General features: G+C 30.4%; 1 protein-coding gene and 1 long non-coding RNA gene across 2 annotated transcripts in view; one reads left to right on the forward strand and one right to left on the reverse strand.

The window, feature by feature from the left end:
* The first annotated feature begins 4,337 nt into the window (after positions 1-4,337).
* Positions 4,338-9,252, forward strand: LOC139498242 (uncharacterized). The gene is made up of 2 exons (XR_011657862.1): positions 4,338-9,118; positions 9,160-9,252. It is a non-coding gene; the product is annotated as an uncharacterized lncRNA (long non-coding RNA).
* Positions 9,253-10,439: 1,187 nt separating this feature from the next.
* Positions 10,440-16,744, reverse strand: part of LOC139498240 (uncharacterized) — a 57,106-nt gene continuing 50,801 nt past the window's right edge. Inside the window, exons 3-4 of the mRNA XM_071286609.1 lie at positions 14,604-14,748; positions 10,440-11,287 (exon numbers count right to left, since the gene is read on the reverse strand). Of these exons, the coding sequence (XP_071142710.1) occupies positions 11,150-11,287; positions 14,604-14,748 (283 nt within the window). The 3' untranslated portion in view covers positions 10,440-11,149. The remainder of the gene's footprint in view (positions 11,288-14,603; positions 14,749-16,744) is intronic.

Raw genomic sequence — 16,744 nt, forward strand, 5'->3', positions numbered from 1 at the left:
GAACCATTAGCACTTTATATGCGTAATTTTTAATGAGACAACCATTATGGTATATAACAACGCACGACGTATGCATAATAACATATATTTTCAATGAAACATTGTTTTCAGATTGCAAGAGATAAATCCTGTAATTACTACAAGTTATAAATATTCAAATTGTATGTCAGTGATACATCTTATTTGTAAATTATCACAAAGGTTTAGAAAATATATTCTTAACAAACAACAAACAATAAAAGTGATCTTGCCAGAAAGAACTATAATGAATTTGATGGGGATCGAGTACATGCTCATTTAAATTTGATTGTATTGGATGAAGAAGTTGATTCACTTACTACAACATGTAATGAAACAATGCTTTTAGCAAAGGTGTAAAATTCAAACAACACACTGCATTATTTACACCATAAACATTAAATTAAAGTTTGTGCATGCTATATCACACAACTATTACAGCCGATTTCAACGAGTTAGTAGCTAAAGGTATATTCTTTGGTTAGCTTCCTTGCTAGCTCAACAATAAAATGATAATTACCTTATAACCACCGGGAGGAGCAAAGCCCCATTTTATCATCCAATGAAAACATTCATATTAATGGCCTGTTTATTATTTATAGTATGTGTGATTCATACTAAGGATTACCTAGACTACTTTGTAAATGACATTTCATTCCTTATAGTCTTTGACTGAATTTACAATCTTTTTATAACAATAAATTACGTATTACGTTATAAATTTTAATCCTGGTATCTATGATGAGTTTAATTAGAAGCGGAATAAGTCTTTATTGATGTTCTGCTTATTTCTCTTTGATAAGTTAACGATGAGAAATGCGAACATGGTGCATGAAATTAAAATGTATCATATTTTAATTCTTTACTATGGATACAAGAACGTGCTGGTGTGCAACATATCTCTGGTGTATAATAATTACGTAGACAATTATTTTGTAATTCTATTTCTTGGATATTCCGAAATGTTCGTCTAATTCCAATGATATATAGTTTTTCGATACGACGGATACATTTTGATTGTATGTTTCATCCGATGTTTAATGTAATAGAACTAAAACTTAAGTTACACATTTGGGGTTTGGAGGTAAAGAAGATATCAGAGGCCCATTAAAAAGGAATAGTAAAAATATTTCAATCAAAGATAAATTGACCAATCATAAGTCGTTCCCTTCAAACAAACCTATACACACACATTAACTTGTAAACGATGCAAGAGTTTCACAATCATTAAACCAGGATGAGGTTCTGGGGCTATATTGTCTCCTTGGAAACGACAATTACAAATTATAACAATAAATTTGCATACCAAATATCATTGACTAAACATAAGCGGTTCGGCTTAATCTGATATAATCACAGACTAATACATGTAAACTTAGCAAAAGTTTCAAAGTCAATAGATCATGACTGAGAGGGTGCGGCCAAATATTCTCTCGTGTATATGAGATGTACAAATCCATATACAACTGCATGCCAATTAGCATTGGTTTACCACTAATATATCTGTATCACAAACTAATGCATTGTACATGTAAACTAAACAAAAATTACAAAGTCAATTAACCATGCCAGAGGGGGCAGAACCAAATAATCTTAATGGAAATGAAATATGTTAATGTTTATACAACTGCATACCAAACATCATTGACATATCATTAGTGGTTCTCAATAAACTGACAACTCATACATATAGTAGGCAAATGTGTCAATGTCGATAGACAATGACTGAGGGGGCGGGACCAAATAATCACCATAGAAATGAGATGTGCCGTTGATAATACAATCCCATTACATTTAAAAGAGGGTCGAAAGATACCAAAGGGACAGTCAAACTTATAAATCTAAAACAAACTGACAACGACATGGCTAAAAATGAAAAAGACAAACAGAAAAACAATAGTTCACATGACACAACATAGAAAACTAAAGAATAAACAACACGAACCCCACCAAAAACTAGGGGTGATCTCAGGTGCTCCGGAAGGGTAAGCAGATCCTGCTCCACATGTGGCACCCGTCGTGTTGCTTATGTGATTACAACTCCGGTAAATAGTCTAATTCGGTAGGTCACATTCATGAAACATTGAGCGATTCTACATAAACTAGAATTAATACATTGCTGACAACGCCGGTGCCTACCTACATGTATGTCTGGCTTTTTAACTCCGTCAATGCGAGACAAAAATGGAAAGTTCCTCATCAAGTTGCAAAATCAGAATCTCAAACACATCAAACGATTGGAAAACAACTGTCATATTCAGGACTTGCTTTTGGTGTTTTGCTACAGGACAGTTCCAGGATGGTTAATATACTAGTATGCAGGTATAATCTTGTCATATTCTTCGTGTCCAATTTAGAAAACTGTGTTTCCGTGGCTGTTCTTAGTTGATATTCTTTTATTAATTATGTATGTTTGCCCTATTTTTTCCTCGCTTTAAATTGTTTTAGATGCGTATGTGTTAGTTTTGTTCACATTGTTGTCAATATAATTGAATTTGATGCGACTGTAATACAAGTGAGAGGTTTATTTAGCTATAAAACCAGGTTAAAACCCTCATTTTCTACATAAAAAATGCCTGTTCCAATTCAGGAAAATGAAAGTTGTTATTCATTCGTTTGAGTTTTCCATTTTGTCATTTGATTAGGGACTTTCCTTATTAAATTTTTCTTGGAGTTTAGTATGTTTGTGATTTTACTTTTTATAACTTTATATAAGGTACACATGTGCTTTGTCGCATTATTCGTGAAAGCTGTATATGTCCTCGTGCTTTTGGACCGGATTGTCGCCTTATTCGTGAATCCTGTATATGTCCTCGTGCTTTTGGACCGGAGTTTCATTGGCCACAATACCTCCTTATTTTAATAATTAGGTTTTATGAATATCAAGTCTTTTTAACAAGTTTCATTTAGTAACAATACCATATTTTACACGTAAAATGTGTATGGATGCAATACATGCATTTTCAAATGACATGACACATATAAGATAAACATGGTACAGGGAGGTTTGTGCACCTTGAAACGGGTTTCTTCCCGTCACATTCTGTATGTGCCTGTCCCAAGCCAGAACCCTGCAGTTCAGTGGTTGTTGTTGGTTAATGTCTGTTATATCTTTTTTCATAAATTATTAAATATGTTTAGAGCCGACTATACTGTATGGTTATTTTCCTACATATACTATGGTTGACTAGTTGCTTACATCCAATTCATTTGAACGTAGTGTGGAATAAAGGCAACAGTAGTATACCGCTGTTCAAACTCATAAATCCATGGACAAAAAACAAAATCGGGGTAACAAACTAAAACTGAGGGAAACGCATTAAATATAAGAGGAGAACAACGAAACAACACTACAATGTAACACACACAGAAACGGACCAAGCAACAGACAAAATCCCACGAGAATAACAAATATAACATCATTTGTCTTATTGGCAATCATACCACATGTTCCTAATGTTTTATGTGAGAATAGTCAGGCGTTGGTATACAGGAGTTCAAGGTACCATCCACAACAATCATCTCCAATATGACAATCCCCAAGGGTGACTGGGGTATAGAAATATGGTCACTTGGTCTTCTCCCGACCGGCAGTAAAACGCTTGCCGAAGTGGGGCGTCCGTCTGGCTGTGCGGGATGTATCAAGTTCGCAGTCACGTCCATCAGAAGGGGACGTTAGATCCGATGCCTCGTGTAAAGAGAGTGCCACGCTCTTTGCACGTTAAGAACCCTTGCAACAACTCTTTGAGGGGTCCGTAGGTGGCCTGTTGCAAGGCAGAATTTCTGTCCCTATCCAATATACCCTCATTTTCCAGTGGCAGTCCAAATTTCCCCGACCTTCATCCTAGATGGCCTCTATTACAACAACCTTAATATTGTATTTATTGTGAACTTGTTCTCGTCCTGAATATGCATGAAATATTTGCCACAGGACGTTAAGCAACCAACAATCAATCAATCAATCCAATATGACAAAACAAAGAAACACATAAAAGTTAATTGTTAATTTACTATGTAGATTGTTGTAATTGTCATAAATTAGTATTTATCAAGTTAATTGTTAATTTACTATGTAGATTGTTGTAATTGTCATAAATTACGCGTTTATCATAACATTATGAGTTTAGGTTCAAGTGCATGTCATTGTTTATTCTTTAGTTTTCTATGTTGTGTCATGTGTACTATTGTTTTTCTGTTTGTCTTTTTCATTTTTAGCCATGGCGTTGTCAGTTTGTTTTAGATTTTATGAGTTTGACTGTCCCTTTGGTATCTTTCGTCCCTCTTTTTTCATCCTATTTGTAAACAAATAAAAATAAAAATGATATCATTTATTGGTCATTCATTTGAACACAATAATCAAGTAGTTGTTTGTACATAATTTGGTAAGAATAATACTAACTTTCTACAGTCTGTCAACATGAAGCATTATTTTTAGTACACATAATATATTGAAGCTCTATAGAGGGTGTATCTGAAAACAAACATAGATGAATATTTTCAAAATGGTGGTCAAGAAATAATGTCAATAAAGCTCTATTCAATACACAACTGTATCTATCTTGTCACTTTATCACAAATCATACATAAATACATTAGTAATGTTAGTGTTTGTGTTAAGTTTTGTCCCATATAATCATACAATTTGTTAATAAGAGTCCACAGTAATTGGACAAAACAGTTCACATAAAATTCTCCATTTTAATGGTAAGGACTAGGATGAAAAAAAATTGTCCTGCCTTTTTTTAGTTGTAATCTCTATCCTGCCTTTTTGTTTTTCACTCTTTCAGTCTTGTCTTTTTATATTAGTATATCCTGACTTGTATTTTTACAAGTTACTCATCCTTGCTTTTTTTTATTTCATGCTTAATGTAAACTTCAATGTTTGTAATTTTTTTTCTCTTTTATGAGAATACAAAGCTATTCATAAATATAAAACTTAAAAGTATGCAAAGCCTTTCAGACAGAACCATGCATGTTTCTGTCTTAGGGAGCTACCATTTGATTTTTTATTTGGGGGGAGGGGGTAGGATGAAATTTGAAAAAAATAGGCAGGACAGGAGTTTTGAGTAAAAAAAAGGCAGGATGAGACACTTTGCAAAAAAAAAGGCAAGATGACAATTTAGGTAAAAAAAGTCATGATAAACTAATAAAAAAAGGCAGGACCAAATAGAGTGAAAAATAAAAAGGCAGGACAGAGATTACAACTAAAAATAAATTGCAGGACAAAATTTTTCACCCCCCCCCCCCCCCTAAAAATCAAATGGTAGCTCCCTTAATTAGTGCAGGATAATGAATGATAAACTTGATGCAATTAGTTATCATTGGCCTAATATATTTTATTTTGAACAATTGGTGTTTGCTTTATGGGGCATTAACCCAAAGAGATTATATTATGATGACATAGCAGCTGAAATGAACAAAAATCAATGTTGACGGACATAAAGATGAGTTTAGTTTTAATTCCTACCAAATCATGATTATGATTGTCTGATATTTTTCTCCAAATCCCCTGTGATTTCAAACTAATAAGTGTATCCCCAACCCCAAAAAATTGTCTATAATCAATAAAATCATAAATCTATAATCATGATAATCACTAGGCTGATTAATTTATGTATACTGTCCACCAGTGATAAAAAACAAAATTAAAATGAGTGAATAAAAAAAATAGCATGAACTAAAACAATTTATTTTTTTCACTAATCATTTCATTTATTTTAAGATTGCAATGATAAAAGATTAATAATGATTATTTTATCAATCAAATAATTTTGTTGAAGATAAAACTAATTACTTATAAACTCATATTTACAAAACCCACTGATTGGTCAGTCATAGGTTTGTTGCCTATAACAACACAAATTAAGAAAATTCTTACTTTCTTCTGGTGGGGGTCTTCATCAGTACATTTTGATTATTCTTTATTTTGATTGTATTATAGTGCTTTCTTCATCAAGTTTCCCTATTCATACATTTTATACACAGTATATTGAATTCTAATTTAGAAATAGTCAATTTTCATGATGAGGAAATATAAAGATACTACATATTTATTATGTAAAATAATCTATATTTTTTTCAGGTATTTTTCTTGTACTGCTTTTTTTTTTTTAGTGATTTGGGAAACTGTGTAGCCTCTAAAAGAAGGCTAAACAGAATTATGAACAATTGTCTATTTTTTCCCCTATATACATGTACATGTATGATGCATTAATGTAAGAACCGTTACCTTATTACTAAGAACATAATGAATTGTATGACATGTGTACAATGTAACCATGGTAACAGATAGTCAATAAAATGTAACAAAAATAAGTAAAGCCTTTTTAAACTTTACAGCATGCCAATTAGACCATTTTAATCTGGATGAGTTCATACTGATTTTGTTTCTCTCAGACAGGAAGGGAAAATCTCCAGTCAACTTTGACACCTAAATTCATAATAATTTTTTTAGTTCAAAACTTCAAAATAATTCCAAACATCCAGAATGAATAGTGAAATTTGGCAAGTTTTAAAACTTTATAAGTCAATAAAACAATTTTCATAAGCCATAATACTGAATATACTTTTCTGTTTTTTAAACAAAATCTGTAGAATAAAATACCCATCAGATGGGTTTTGGTGATTTTTCGGAATAAATAAAATCTGCAAATAAATTATTGATTTTTTAAGAGTAAACGTATTCCTCCTTTTTAAATGAAATTATTGTTTTTGTAGAATAATAAATTAAAAATAATTATTCAGTTATAACCGAAAAGTTCATAAATACTGGTAATATTTTACACATCCAGAATAAATACTTGTTGTATTTTGTACTGTTAAACAGTAAAACAATTATTTTTTCCAACGTTTCAAATTATATTCCATAATTTTACAATAAATATAAGGCACACAATTTAATAATACAAAAATCATTTATATACATTTCAAATAAATCAAATCATGTATTCTATATGATGACTTAAATTCTATAACATTACATGAAGATGGATATGGTTTTAACCTTTCACCTCTAATTTATAGGTCATATGACTACTTGATGTCATCTAATTGGTGAGATTAAAATTCAGACTATGTCACATGCATGACCATGTAAATGGGTCCTGTATACAATTTTCTCTTTTTACAGTACACTCAAGATGATGAAATTAAAATTTACCCATGATAGTGTTAAGGGACTTCCTGTAAAGTAGATATTTGGGTGAAAACTGGTAAATTATCCCATCAGCATACAAAATAAATATACAGTGAAACCTCTCTAAACCAATCTTGCATAAACTAGAAGTGTACACATCTAGAACCTGAAGAAACTTAACTACTGTAAAAACAGAACAAAATTTTAAGTTCCTTAAGAAGTTTGGTTTAGAGAGGTTTGACTGTACATAAATATTTCATTCACCAGCAGCATAATTCACTGCAAAAAGTGAGGAATTATATTTGATCAAATCATCTTGTGTGTGTTGTAATATAAGACACAACCATTAATTCTAAAACAATTAAAAGAACTTAAAGACAAATATTTCAAAGATACTGTAACCTGGTTTGACTATGATGAATGATAAAATGAATTATGTGATTATAAAATGATAAAATTGTGCATAATTACAGAGGTGACATCACAGATATAGCATTCAGACTTACTTCTACTGTACTGTATAAGTATAAAATACAAATATAAAGCAGTTTTACTTTACCGGTATCAAACACCTACATCAAACAAGTCATACGTTCAGTTTTGTATTGATTACTTCCCTTTATAGATTACAATTATCTCCCCTTGATATAAGGGTAAATTTTTGGTAAACATACATTTAAGATTGTTCACCAAGTGAAATAACTCTTAAACAGTTACTTCCCATTTTTTTGAAAGTAAACATCTCTATAAGGCCCTTCTTATATCCAACACAAGGGAAATACCTTTTTGGAAATAAAGAGAAATAACTCTTTTTGTTTGAAATTATCTCCCTTTACAGATTAATATTTCTTTAGAGCATTAAATTATAGTTTTCAACAAATAAAAGAAGAATATACTAACAAAGAGCTGTAACAAATACAAAACAAAAATATGGACCAATTACAACAATACAGTCAAACAAGACATATATATATATGTAAGTGATTAGCAAATCACTTTAATTTACAAATAGATGAATACAGTTATTGTTATAGTAAACAAAAGTTTTATATGGTTTCCACAAATCTGGACTCCAAAATGTGTGTGAATTAAAAGATCTTTTCATATAAAGTTGTTAAGATTCTAAAACCAAAAAAAAATAACCACTTTCAAATTGTTTTTAGTGTTATATTTTGCATAAAAATCACTGTGGCATCTTATATTGAAGTGGTATAAATGGACTGTTGGATGTCTCATAATCCAAAAATACAAAGCTCTAAGGCCATAAACTTGCATAGTGACTTTTTTGTTGTGAATCAAATTTAAAAAAAAAAAAAAATAGCAAAGGTTAATTCATGGTTTAATCTAAATTGTAAAGACAGGTGAATGTTTTCCTTTTCAAGTAATTTTTTTCATGATTTTGGTCCCAATCAACATGGTTGAAAGTAAGTAGTAATTCAAAAAGTCTGGAATAATCTTGCAAATATTCAATAAATGTTGTCCAATATAGCTAAAATAGACACTTTACTGCAACACATACTACTTAATATATAAAGACTTATAGAATTACTGTTTTAAAATGTAACAATAAATATGATATGATGATATTTTATGCTTATTTTATGAAAAATGCACAAATATAATTCCTTAGTAAAGATTTCCCTAAGCATGTTTTGCATTTTTATTAATCATAATCTTCATTCAAGAATTTAAAATGATCTTTTCTGCATACATGACATATTACATCACGAAACTTATTATCAATTCTGACTGATTTTATAATTGTATATAACAGTCTCTCATAGTTCTTTTAAGAATGGCACATGCATTCTAAATTTTATATTGTGTACTTGATATTATATTGTGTTTTTACTTGTTTATACTTGTATGTATGTTGTGAGACTTTAATAAACTATTGAATCTGAATCTGATTCTGAACATGTTCATTTATTATTATTACAATTGATTGATAATTGATTGCTTAAGGTCCTTACATATATAATAATAAAAAAAATTGATTGCTTAAGGTCCTTACTTATATAACAATTAAAAAAAATCCATATCTAATGATTATAACAAACATTATGAACATATTATCATGATTATGTACCATTTTTTTTTTTAAATATCTTTTGAAATTATACAAAAAATGTTAGCACAGTCAGATAAAATGAGATTTACTTTTATTTTAAAAAATTTGTAAGAGTTCCATGGAATCCAGTGCCTCACTACTGAATGTTAGCATTGGAACACATTTTGGCATTTTTTTTAAATGGAGTTATCTCCCATTGTTTAAAATTAAACATTTTTTGTTGATTTTTTTTTCTGGTGGAAATTGCAGAATCAATCTGAACTATAGTCTATCTACAAGTTTAAACATATTAAATATGATCAGATAATGCTGCAGTTCTATGTTCATGTCAGGATCGATCTAAGAGTTAAATACATTGACTAGAACAATAGACAAAAAACATATTAGAACTTGAAAAGAATAACAAAGAGAAACTAAATTAGAAAGCATTGTACATAATTATCTATAACTTTTTCTTATTTAAATTTACAAATGATTTAAGCATGCATGCTTACTTTCATCATACAAGCAATATTTTCTTATATACATTTTAAAAATTAGCACTATATGGACTGAAATTTGAGAACTATTGTCAGTTATTATAAATGTCTCTTAAAGCTACAGGACAATTACATAAGTTCCTGATATTTTGTAATTATAGATCTATCTAGAGAACAAAGCACTACAAAAAGATATTTAAAAATAATCTATTGTAATTCTACTTTTTTATTTAAAATGTTTGCAATAACCCAGATTGCTTTGGACTCTGACAATATGCCAAAATTACAATATTATTAGTCTTACAGATTGTCTGTTCTATTTTAATTATTAAAGATTGTGAATTTTCCATCACTGAGTTCTTTTTCAACCTTAAAATATTTAATAGTGTTGTATACTAGATTATTGATTATCATATCCACCAAATGAACTGTAAATATATTAATCACTAATAAAATACATTTATATTTTTGATATAAAAAAAAAATCCTTACATTTGTTGTGAGATATGAGTTATTTTTACTTACATCTGACTTCAAAGGTTGAAAAACAATTTCAGACTGTGATAACTATCAGTTACACATTTTTCTTGAATGACTTTTATAGTCTGTTTCATATTTCAAATAATTTGATTTTTATTGTTTCATATTTCAAATAATTTGATTTTTATTGTTTCATATTTCAAATAATTTGATTTTTATTGTTTCATATTTCAAATAATTTGATTTTTATAAGTCCTTTTATTTATTTTTTTTCTGAGCTAAAAATATGTGTATGAACAGATTATAATTTTGTAGCATCAATCATCGGGTCAATGAAAACATTGCATTAATTTATTTATGCCATTTCAATAGAATCAATTATACACCATGTCTAACTTTACTGATGCAGAAAATTAAAACTTCAATGCAATGTGGTAATTGATAAAAACGATTGTGAAAGGATGCACTTAGTCACATCATATGCATCAATAAAAACGTTGCATTAATTGCTTGGTCTACAGAACTTAGGATTGACTTAAAGGGGAGATAACTCAGCCATAGAAAACTGATTAATAACATACTAAATGGAAATAATTATAACAAATGTAACTTAAAGGCCAGTTCAGACTGACCTGGTTGCACTAAACTGTTTTCAGTGTTTAAATGTCAGCTTATCCATAAAATTCAATGCTATTCTCTTTTGGGTTAGTCACTCAATGTTATCATGACCAAATCATTTAAAGCACTGTATATAATTAATTGCTTAAATAATTATTTTTTCCTGGTTGATTGTCTTCAACGTGTTTTCCACACTGAATTCTATCTTTATGGAATGCTACGCAATGAAAAATAAAACGGTCATGGTTAAATCTAATGCAATAATCCAATCATGAAATAAGGCAATCACTTTTCTGATTAATCACAATCAGGATTGTACTGCAAGAATGTATGTTTGTGTAACATTTGTTACGTTCGCATAGCCATGCACTGTATTGTATGTATCCAGCCGAACCCTGACGGCATGTCGTGCCACACAAAATTCTCCCGCGTACGATTCAGTAACACACGATTCTCATTGTGAAAGTCACATGATGCATTACTAACCTGAAAAGAGAACAAAAATCATAATAAATTATTATTAATAATAATGTCAACATATTTGGCTTAAATTTTAGTTCCTTTTGGTAATATGACTGATCGTCCAACTGTTATAGTTCTTTTTCATCCCTGGCTTTCAAATATTCTGATTTGAGCATTCTTGGTAGATAAAGGTTAATCCAAAAAAGAAATTCTGACCCCATGAATTTTATAACCTGTTGCTTTCATATCTTTCAGCCTATTATTTGGAATATTTTAAGTTTCACTTCTTTTTACTACATTTGTATAAACTTCAACGGCCCTTAATAGCTTGTTGTTCGGTGTGAGCCAAGGCTCTGTGTTGAAGTCCGTGTATTGACCTATAATGGTTTACTTTTTTTTAAATTGTTATTTGGATGGAGAGTTGTCTCATTGGCACTCACACCACATCTTCCTATATCTATTAAATGCAAATTTATACTTTTTTTGAAAGTTTCAAGATTTTTTTGTGAATAAAAGAAGAAATTTTTATTTTATATTTGCATCAACAATTTTTTGTACATTGAAGAGCAATTATAAGAATAAGTTTCTCTTTAGATACATGCATGATCCAATGCTGTTTCCATAACAGACTATTTTTATAGTTTGTTGTTATATATATGTAGTAAGTTAAATTTCACCACTGTCCCCAAATTGGTGGTGGTGTCTGATTTGGGTTGCATTTAAAAAAGAATTAACACCATATCAAAAATTTACAAAGGACATAGAAATGTTTTGTATTTTGCAGTAGAGATCATAGTGAGGACCAGCCAGATTTTCTTCAAAGACTGCCAGAGAAAAAAGGACTTGACAACGCTGCTATACCATAGCTATGCCGGTTTTGCTTTTTCTTGAATGCCAGATGGTGACCTATACATGCTCAGATAGTTGTTAATGTCCATGTCATTTGGACTTCAGTGGATAGTTGTTAACGTCCATGTCATTGGACTTCAGTGGATAGTTGTTAACGTCCATGTCATTTGGACTTCAGTGGATAGTTGTTAACGTCCATGTCATTGGACTTCAGTGGATAGTTGTTAACGTCCATGTCATTTGGACTTCAGTGGATAGTTGTTAACGTCCATGTCATTTGGACTTCAGTGGATAGTTGTTAACGTCCACAGTCATTTGGACTTCAGTGGATAGTTGTTAAAGTCCATGTCATTTGGACTTCAGTGGATAGTTGTTAAAGTCCATGTCATTTGGACTTCAGTGGATAGTTGTTAAAGTCCATGTCATTTGGACTTCAGTGGATAGTTGTTAAAGTCCATGTCATTTGGACTTCAGTGGATAGTTGTTAACGTCCATGTCATTTGGACTTCAGTGGATAGTTGTTAACGTCCATGTCATTTGGACTTCAGTGGATAGTTGTTAACGTCCACAGTCATTTGGACTTCAGTGGATAGTTGTTAAAGTCCATGTCATTTGGACTTCAGTGGATAGTTGTTAACGTCCATGTCATTTGGACTTCAGTGGATAGTTCTTAACGTCCATGTCATTTGGACTTCAGTGGATAGTTGTCTCATAGAAAGTCATGTATCACATTTTTTTTAATGTTATATCGATAATTATGAAATGAAAACATGATTTACCAGAAATTTGAAAACGTTAAGAAAAACAACATACAAAATGAATCACGATGCAATCTCTATTAAAATTTGTTCCTTTATTATTCCATCATATGATTGCGAGAGAATTATCTAACAAAAAACAAACTTTGACTGAATAATTGACAGAATTTTGACTTCCAGCCGTTTTCCTACTGTTCATTCAATAATATTGATCGGCAGATCTCAGCAAGATTTCCCAATTGCCTCAATTATTTCTTTTCAATTTCATACAGAACTCTACAGAACATGTAGTGAACCAAATCCTCCGTAGGGAAAACAGAGTCCATCAATTGAAAGTTTCCGAGCCGAGTTTTGATTGTCATTTCAATTACGATTGTTGATTCCATTTATCGTTTCTCTGAGGATAAAGAAACTTGATACTGTCTGATATAAATGAAAGCTTTGAAAGGATTGGTATTGTGTGGGATTACAAAGGAAACTGCTTTTGGATTTGTATTGACTAAACCATCATGATCGTATTATTTACAAGTACGGCTAGTGCATCTGTTAAAAATAAGATAGGTATAGACTGTATATGGTTCGTAAAAAAGAGAGGGAGTTTCTTGGCTACATCCTCATTAAAGGGGAAATGAGATACCTAAAGCATGGAGTTGATACCTCTGCTGGTGGTCTATCAGTCTCCAAGGCCAAAATTAAAAAATGTTTGTTTCCCCTCCCCCCACCCGGGTCAAAAGTAAGCCCCCGGGTCAAAAAATTAATTTCCACAAAAAAATCGAAATTATTTTTTTCCTGAAAATAATTTGTTTCCTTTTTTGGAAAGTGCTTGAAAGCAGAAGGATTGATAATCTAAATTAATACACTCAAATTGTGCACAAACAACTGATAAGTGGCCTGGACTGGACAAGTCAAACCATTCATGTGACCATGCTATGACAATCACATCCAGTTAAAAAAAAAAAAAAAAAAAACTGCCTTCCTGGTCTGTTTACAAAGGGTAGACCCGGGGGAGGGAAAACAGACATTCATTTAAATGTGGCCCAAGAGTATCATCAGCTCAGTGGTCATATTTGTCATATATTTGAAATTATAAAGAGGCTAAGGTTTAAACTCCCTCGGATATAGTTGGCCTAAGAAGGATTTGGTCATGTTTTATTATATAGTTCTTCAACTGTCTCAGTTTTTTACATCCTTGAACACTTTTTGGCCTTCAAATATTTGGCTTTGAGCTTTCCTGATGAAGGTAAATCCTGAAAAGCCCTTGAACGCATTAAATCTACATTTGTTGTTTTTGTTGAGACTATCTTAATTGTTTTACATTGTCTTATCGGGCCTATTATAGCTTTCTATGCGCTATGGGCTTTGCTCATTGTTGAAGGCCGTACGGTGACCTATAGTTGTTAATGTCTGTGTCATTTTGGTCTTTTGTGGATAGTTGTCTCATTGGCAATCATACCACATCTTCTTTTTTATATATCTATAGTTTCTGAAAAAAGGATTTTTCTGCCTCAGTACATTCTTATCAAAGGGAGATAACACTGAGAAGACACTGTAGCAGAGATACCTCCTGAGTTAATGTTTGTATTATATATATATCACATCTAATAAGAGAATCTACACCTGTGTCTATTTTGGTTTTTGTATTTCGTTGGTTTACTGTCTAATTAATCTTTTTTTTTTGTAACCATTATTTATTTATGAAGGGAGTTGTTCCCCTTTGTATTATTAACACTTACAATAGCTGCCCATAGCGTTCTTTTGACTTCTATAGATCTCATCATTTGTCTACATAATTCTGCTAACTCATCAAAACCTTTAGTTTCTGTACATTTTGTGTCTATCCCTTCATATAATCCATAGGCCATGCGCAAATTATTCACTCTGAAAAATACAAAAATAATTCATCATTAAAAAAAAATCAATTATCGAAAAAACAACAAAAAAACATAGTTAATAGGACACGAAAAAATTATACACTGAAAATTATATAAAAAATATATATATAATTCATCAGACTTGTACACATTAAGAAAATAATTCATTATTTAAAAAATAATCATTTGTCTAAAAATACAAAAATAACACTTAATTTATAGGTCACAGAAAAAATATTCATTAGGATAAATACAATAACAAAATATCATTTACAAAACTGACAAAAGGAGCCCGATCTATCACATTTAAATTAAATATAGGAAAAGAAAACATAAGACATGATAATCGAGGCCATGCATGCCCATATCATTCACTCTGAAAAAAATACAGTACAAAATATTTAAAAAGATACCAATATATATCATGTATATACATCATCCATCAACCTGCAGTCATCTATCAAAAATTTTAAAAGAAAAATAATAATACATTATAGGCAATGACCAAATTAATCACTCCGTGAAAAAAAATCATTAATAATATAGGCATAATTATGAACATAATCTATATAGTGATCATCATATATATATCTATCATCATATCAATTGAATTAAGCTGATCCGCACAAATCTTTCTTTAGCATTGTCTAGTTAAATTTGAAATAAAATTTTAAAAACAAATTTAAAGTCACCTAAAAAAACGAATAAAGACTTTCAATAACAGGGAAATAATGCAAGAATAAAATGTGTTGATAATTAACATATGACATTTCCTGAAAATATCTAGAGACTATTGGTTCTAAATCAATAAGATTTAACTACAATGATATAAGACCTATATATAAACTTTGTCCTCAGGGGAATATCATTCATAGTAAGCAAGGTATCATTAATAGCTTACTGTCAGTCCTATGATAAATATACAGATCTAATGATTATTGACTCTGCATGTAAGCAAGAGAAATAAAACATCAGAGAAAATGAATTATACATTAGGGGTTTATGTGTTTTCTCACATAAATAACCTTTATAGGTTATGTAATGTATTATTTTAACAGTTTTATATCTGTTGTTTAATGGTGTATGCATATTCATAATCCATAACTAAAATAATATGACAAAAATTCTGTGAAATTGATGTAACATGCATGAATGAGGGTCTCCATTGGGGGTCCTTCATTTCTTTAAATATTCCTTATACTTTATACCACTTTTCTTTATTTGTATTTTTAGCACCCATTACTTTAAATATTCTTTTTTGTCCCATTTTTTTTCTCTCTTCTTTATTTTTATCAGCCTTTTATTCTGAACGTTTTGTCCATAAATTCTCTATTCCTCAAATTCCATCTAGACCTTCATGACCTTCAGACATACAGCATTAATGAGACATAAATAAACAGCTGCAACGTTAACATATTCTTATATATTATATCATAAAAGAAACTTCTTAAAATCCCATAAACTAAAATAACATAAAAATGGGTGTTCTATGGGATATATACAAATGTATGTTATAGGTTACTTCATGCAAGCTGTTAAAATTTGTCTTAAAACTGAGTAAAATGAAATTGTTTTTTTTTTTTTTACGTAACTCCAAAATGAATTTATCATGAAAACTAAAAGGGTCCTTAGCTTAAATCTTATTGCATTTTAACACCATTTGTCCATCTGTATCAATTGGTTGAATACATGTTTCCTTAACGTCCAGTGGAAAATACTTCATGCATGTTCTGAGGAAAATCATTTTATCCGATATACATTGAATTCAAGTTTTATAACAATTGGTCATACAAAATTGTACTTATTGTATATATGACATTTATTATCAGATATGTGAACAGACAGACAGACTGTGTTATAACTTTTAAGCTTAATACCTCAATTCAAAGACCAACACATTAGAAAGTACCTATAACCTGGTAACAATCATGAAAGCAAACAGTTGTACTTCTTACGAAAACAATTACGTAAATTCATGAATATTTTACAACTACATTCCATTC

This window comes from Mytilus edulis, chromosome 12 (genome assembly GCF_963676685.1).
Source record: "Mytilus edulis chromosome 12, xbMytEdul2.2, whole genome shotgun sequence".
In the NCBI taxonomy this organism is placed as follows: Eukaryota; Metazoa; Mollusca; class Bivalvia; order Mytilida; family Mytilidae; genus Mytilus; species Mytilus edulis.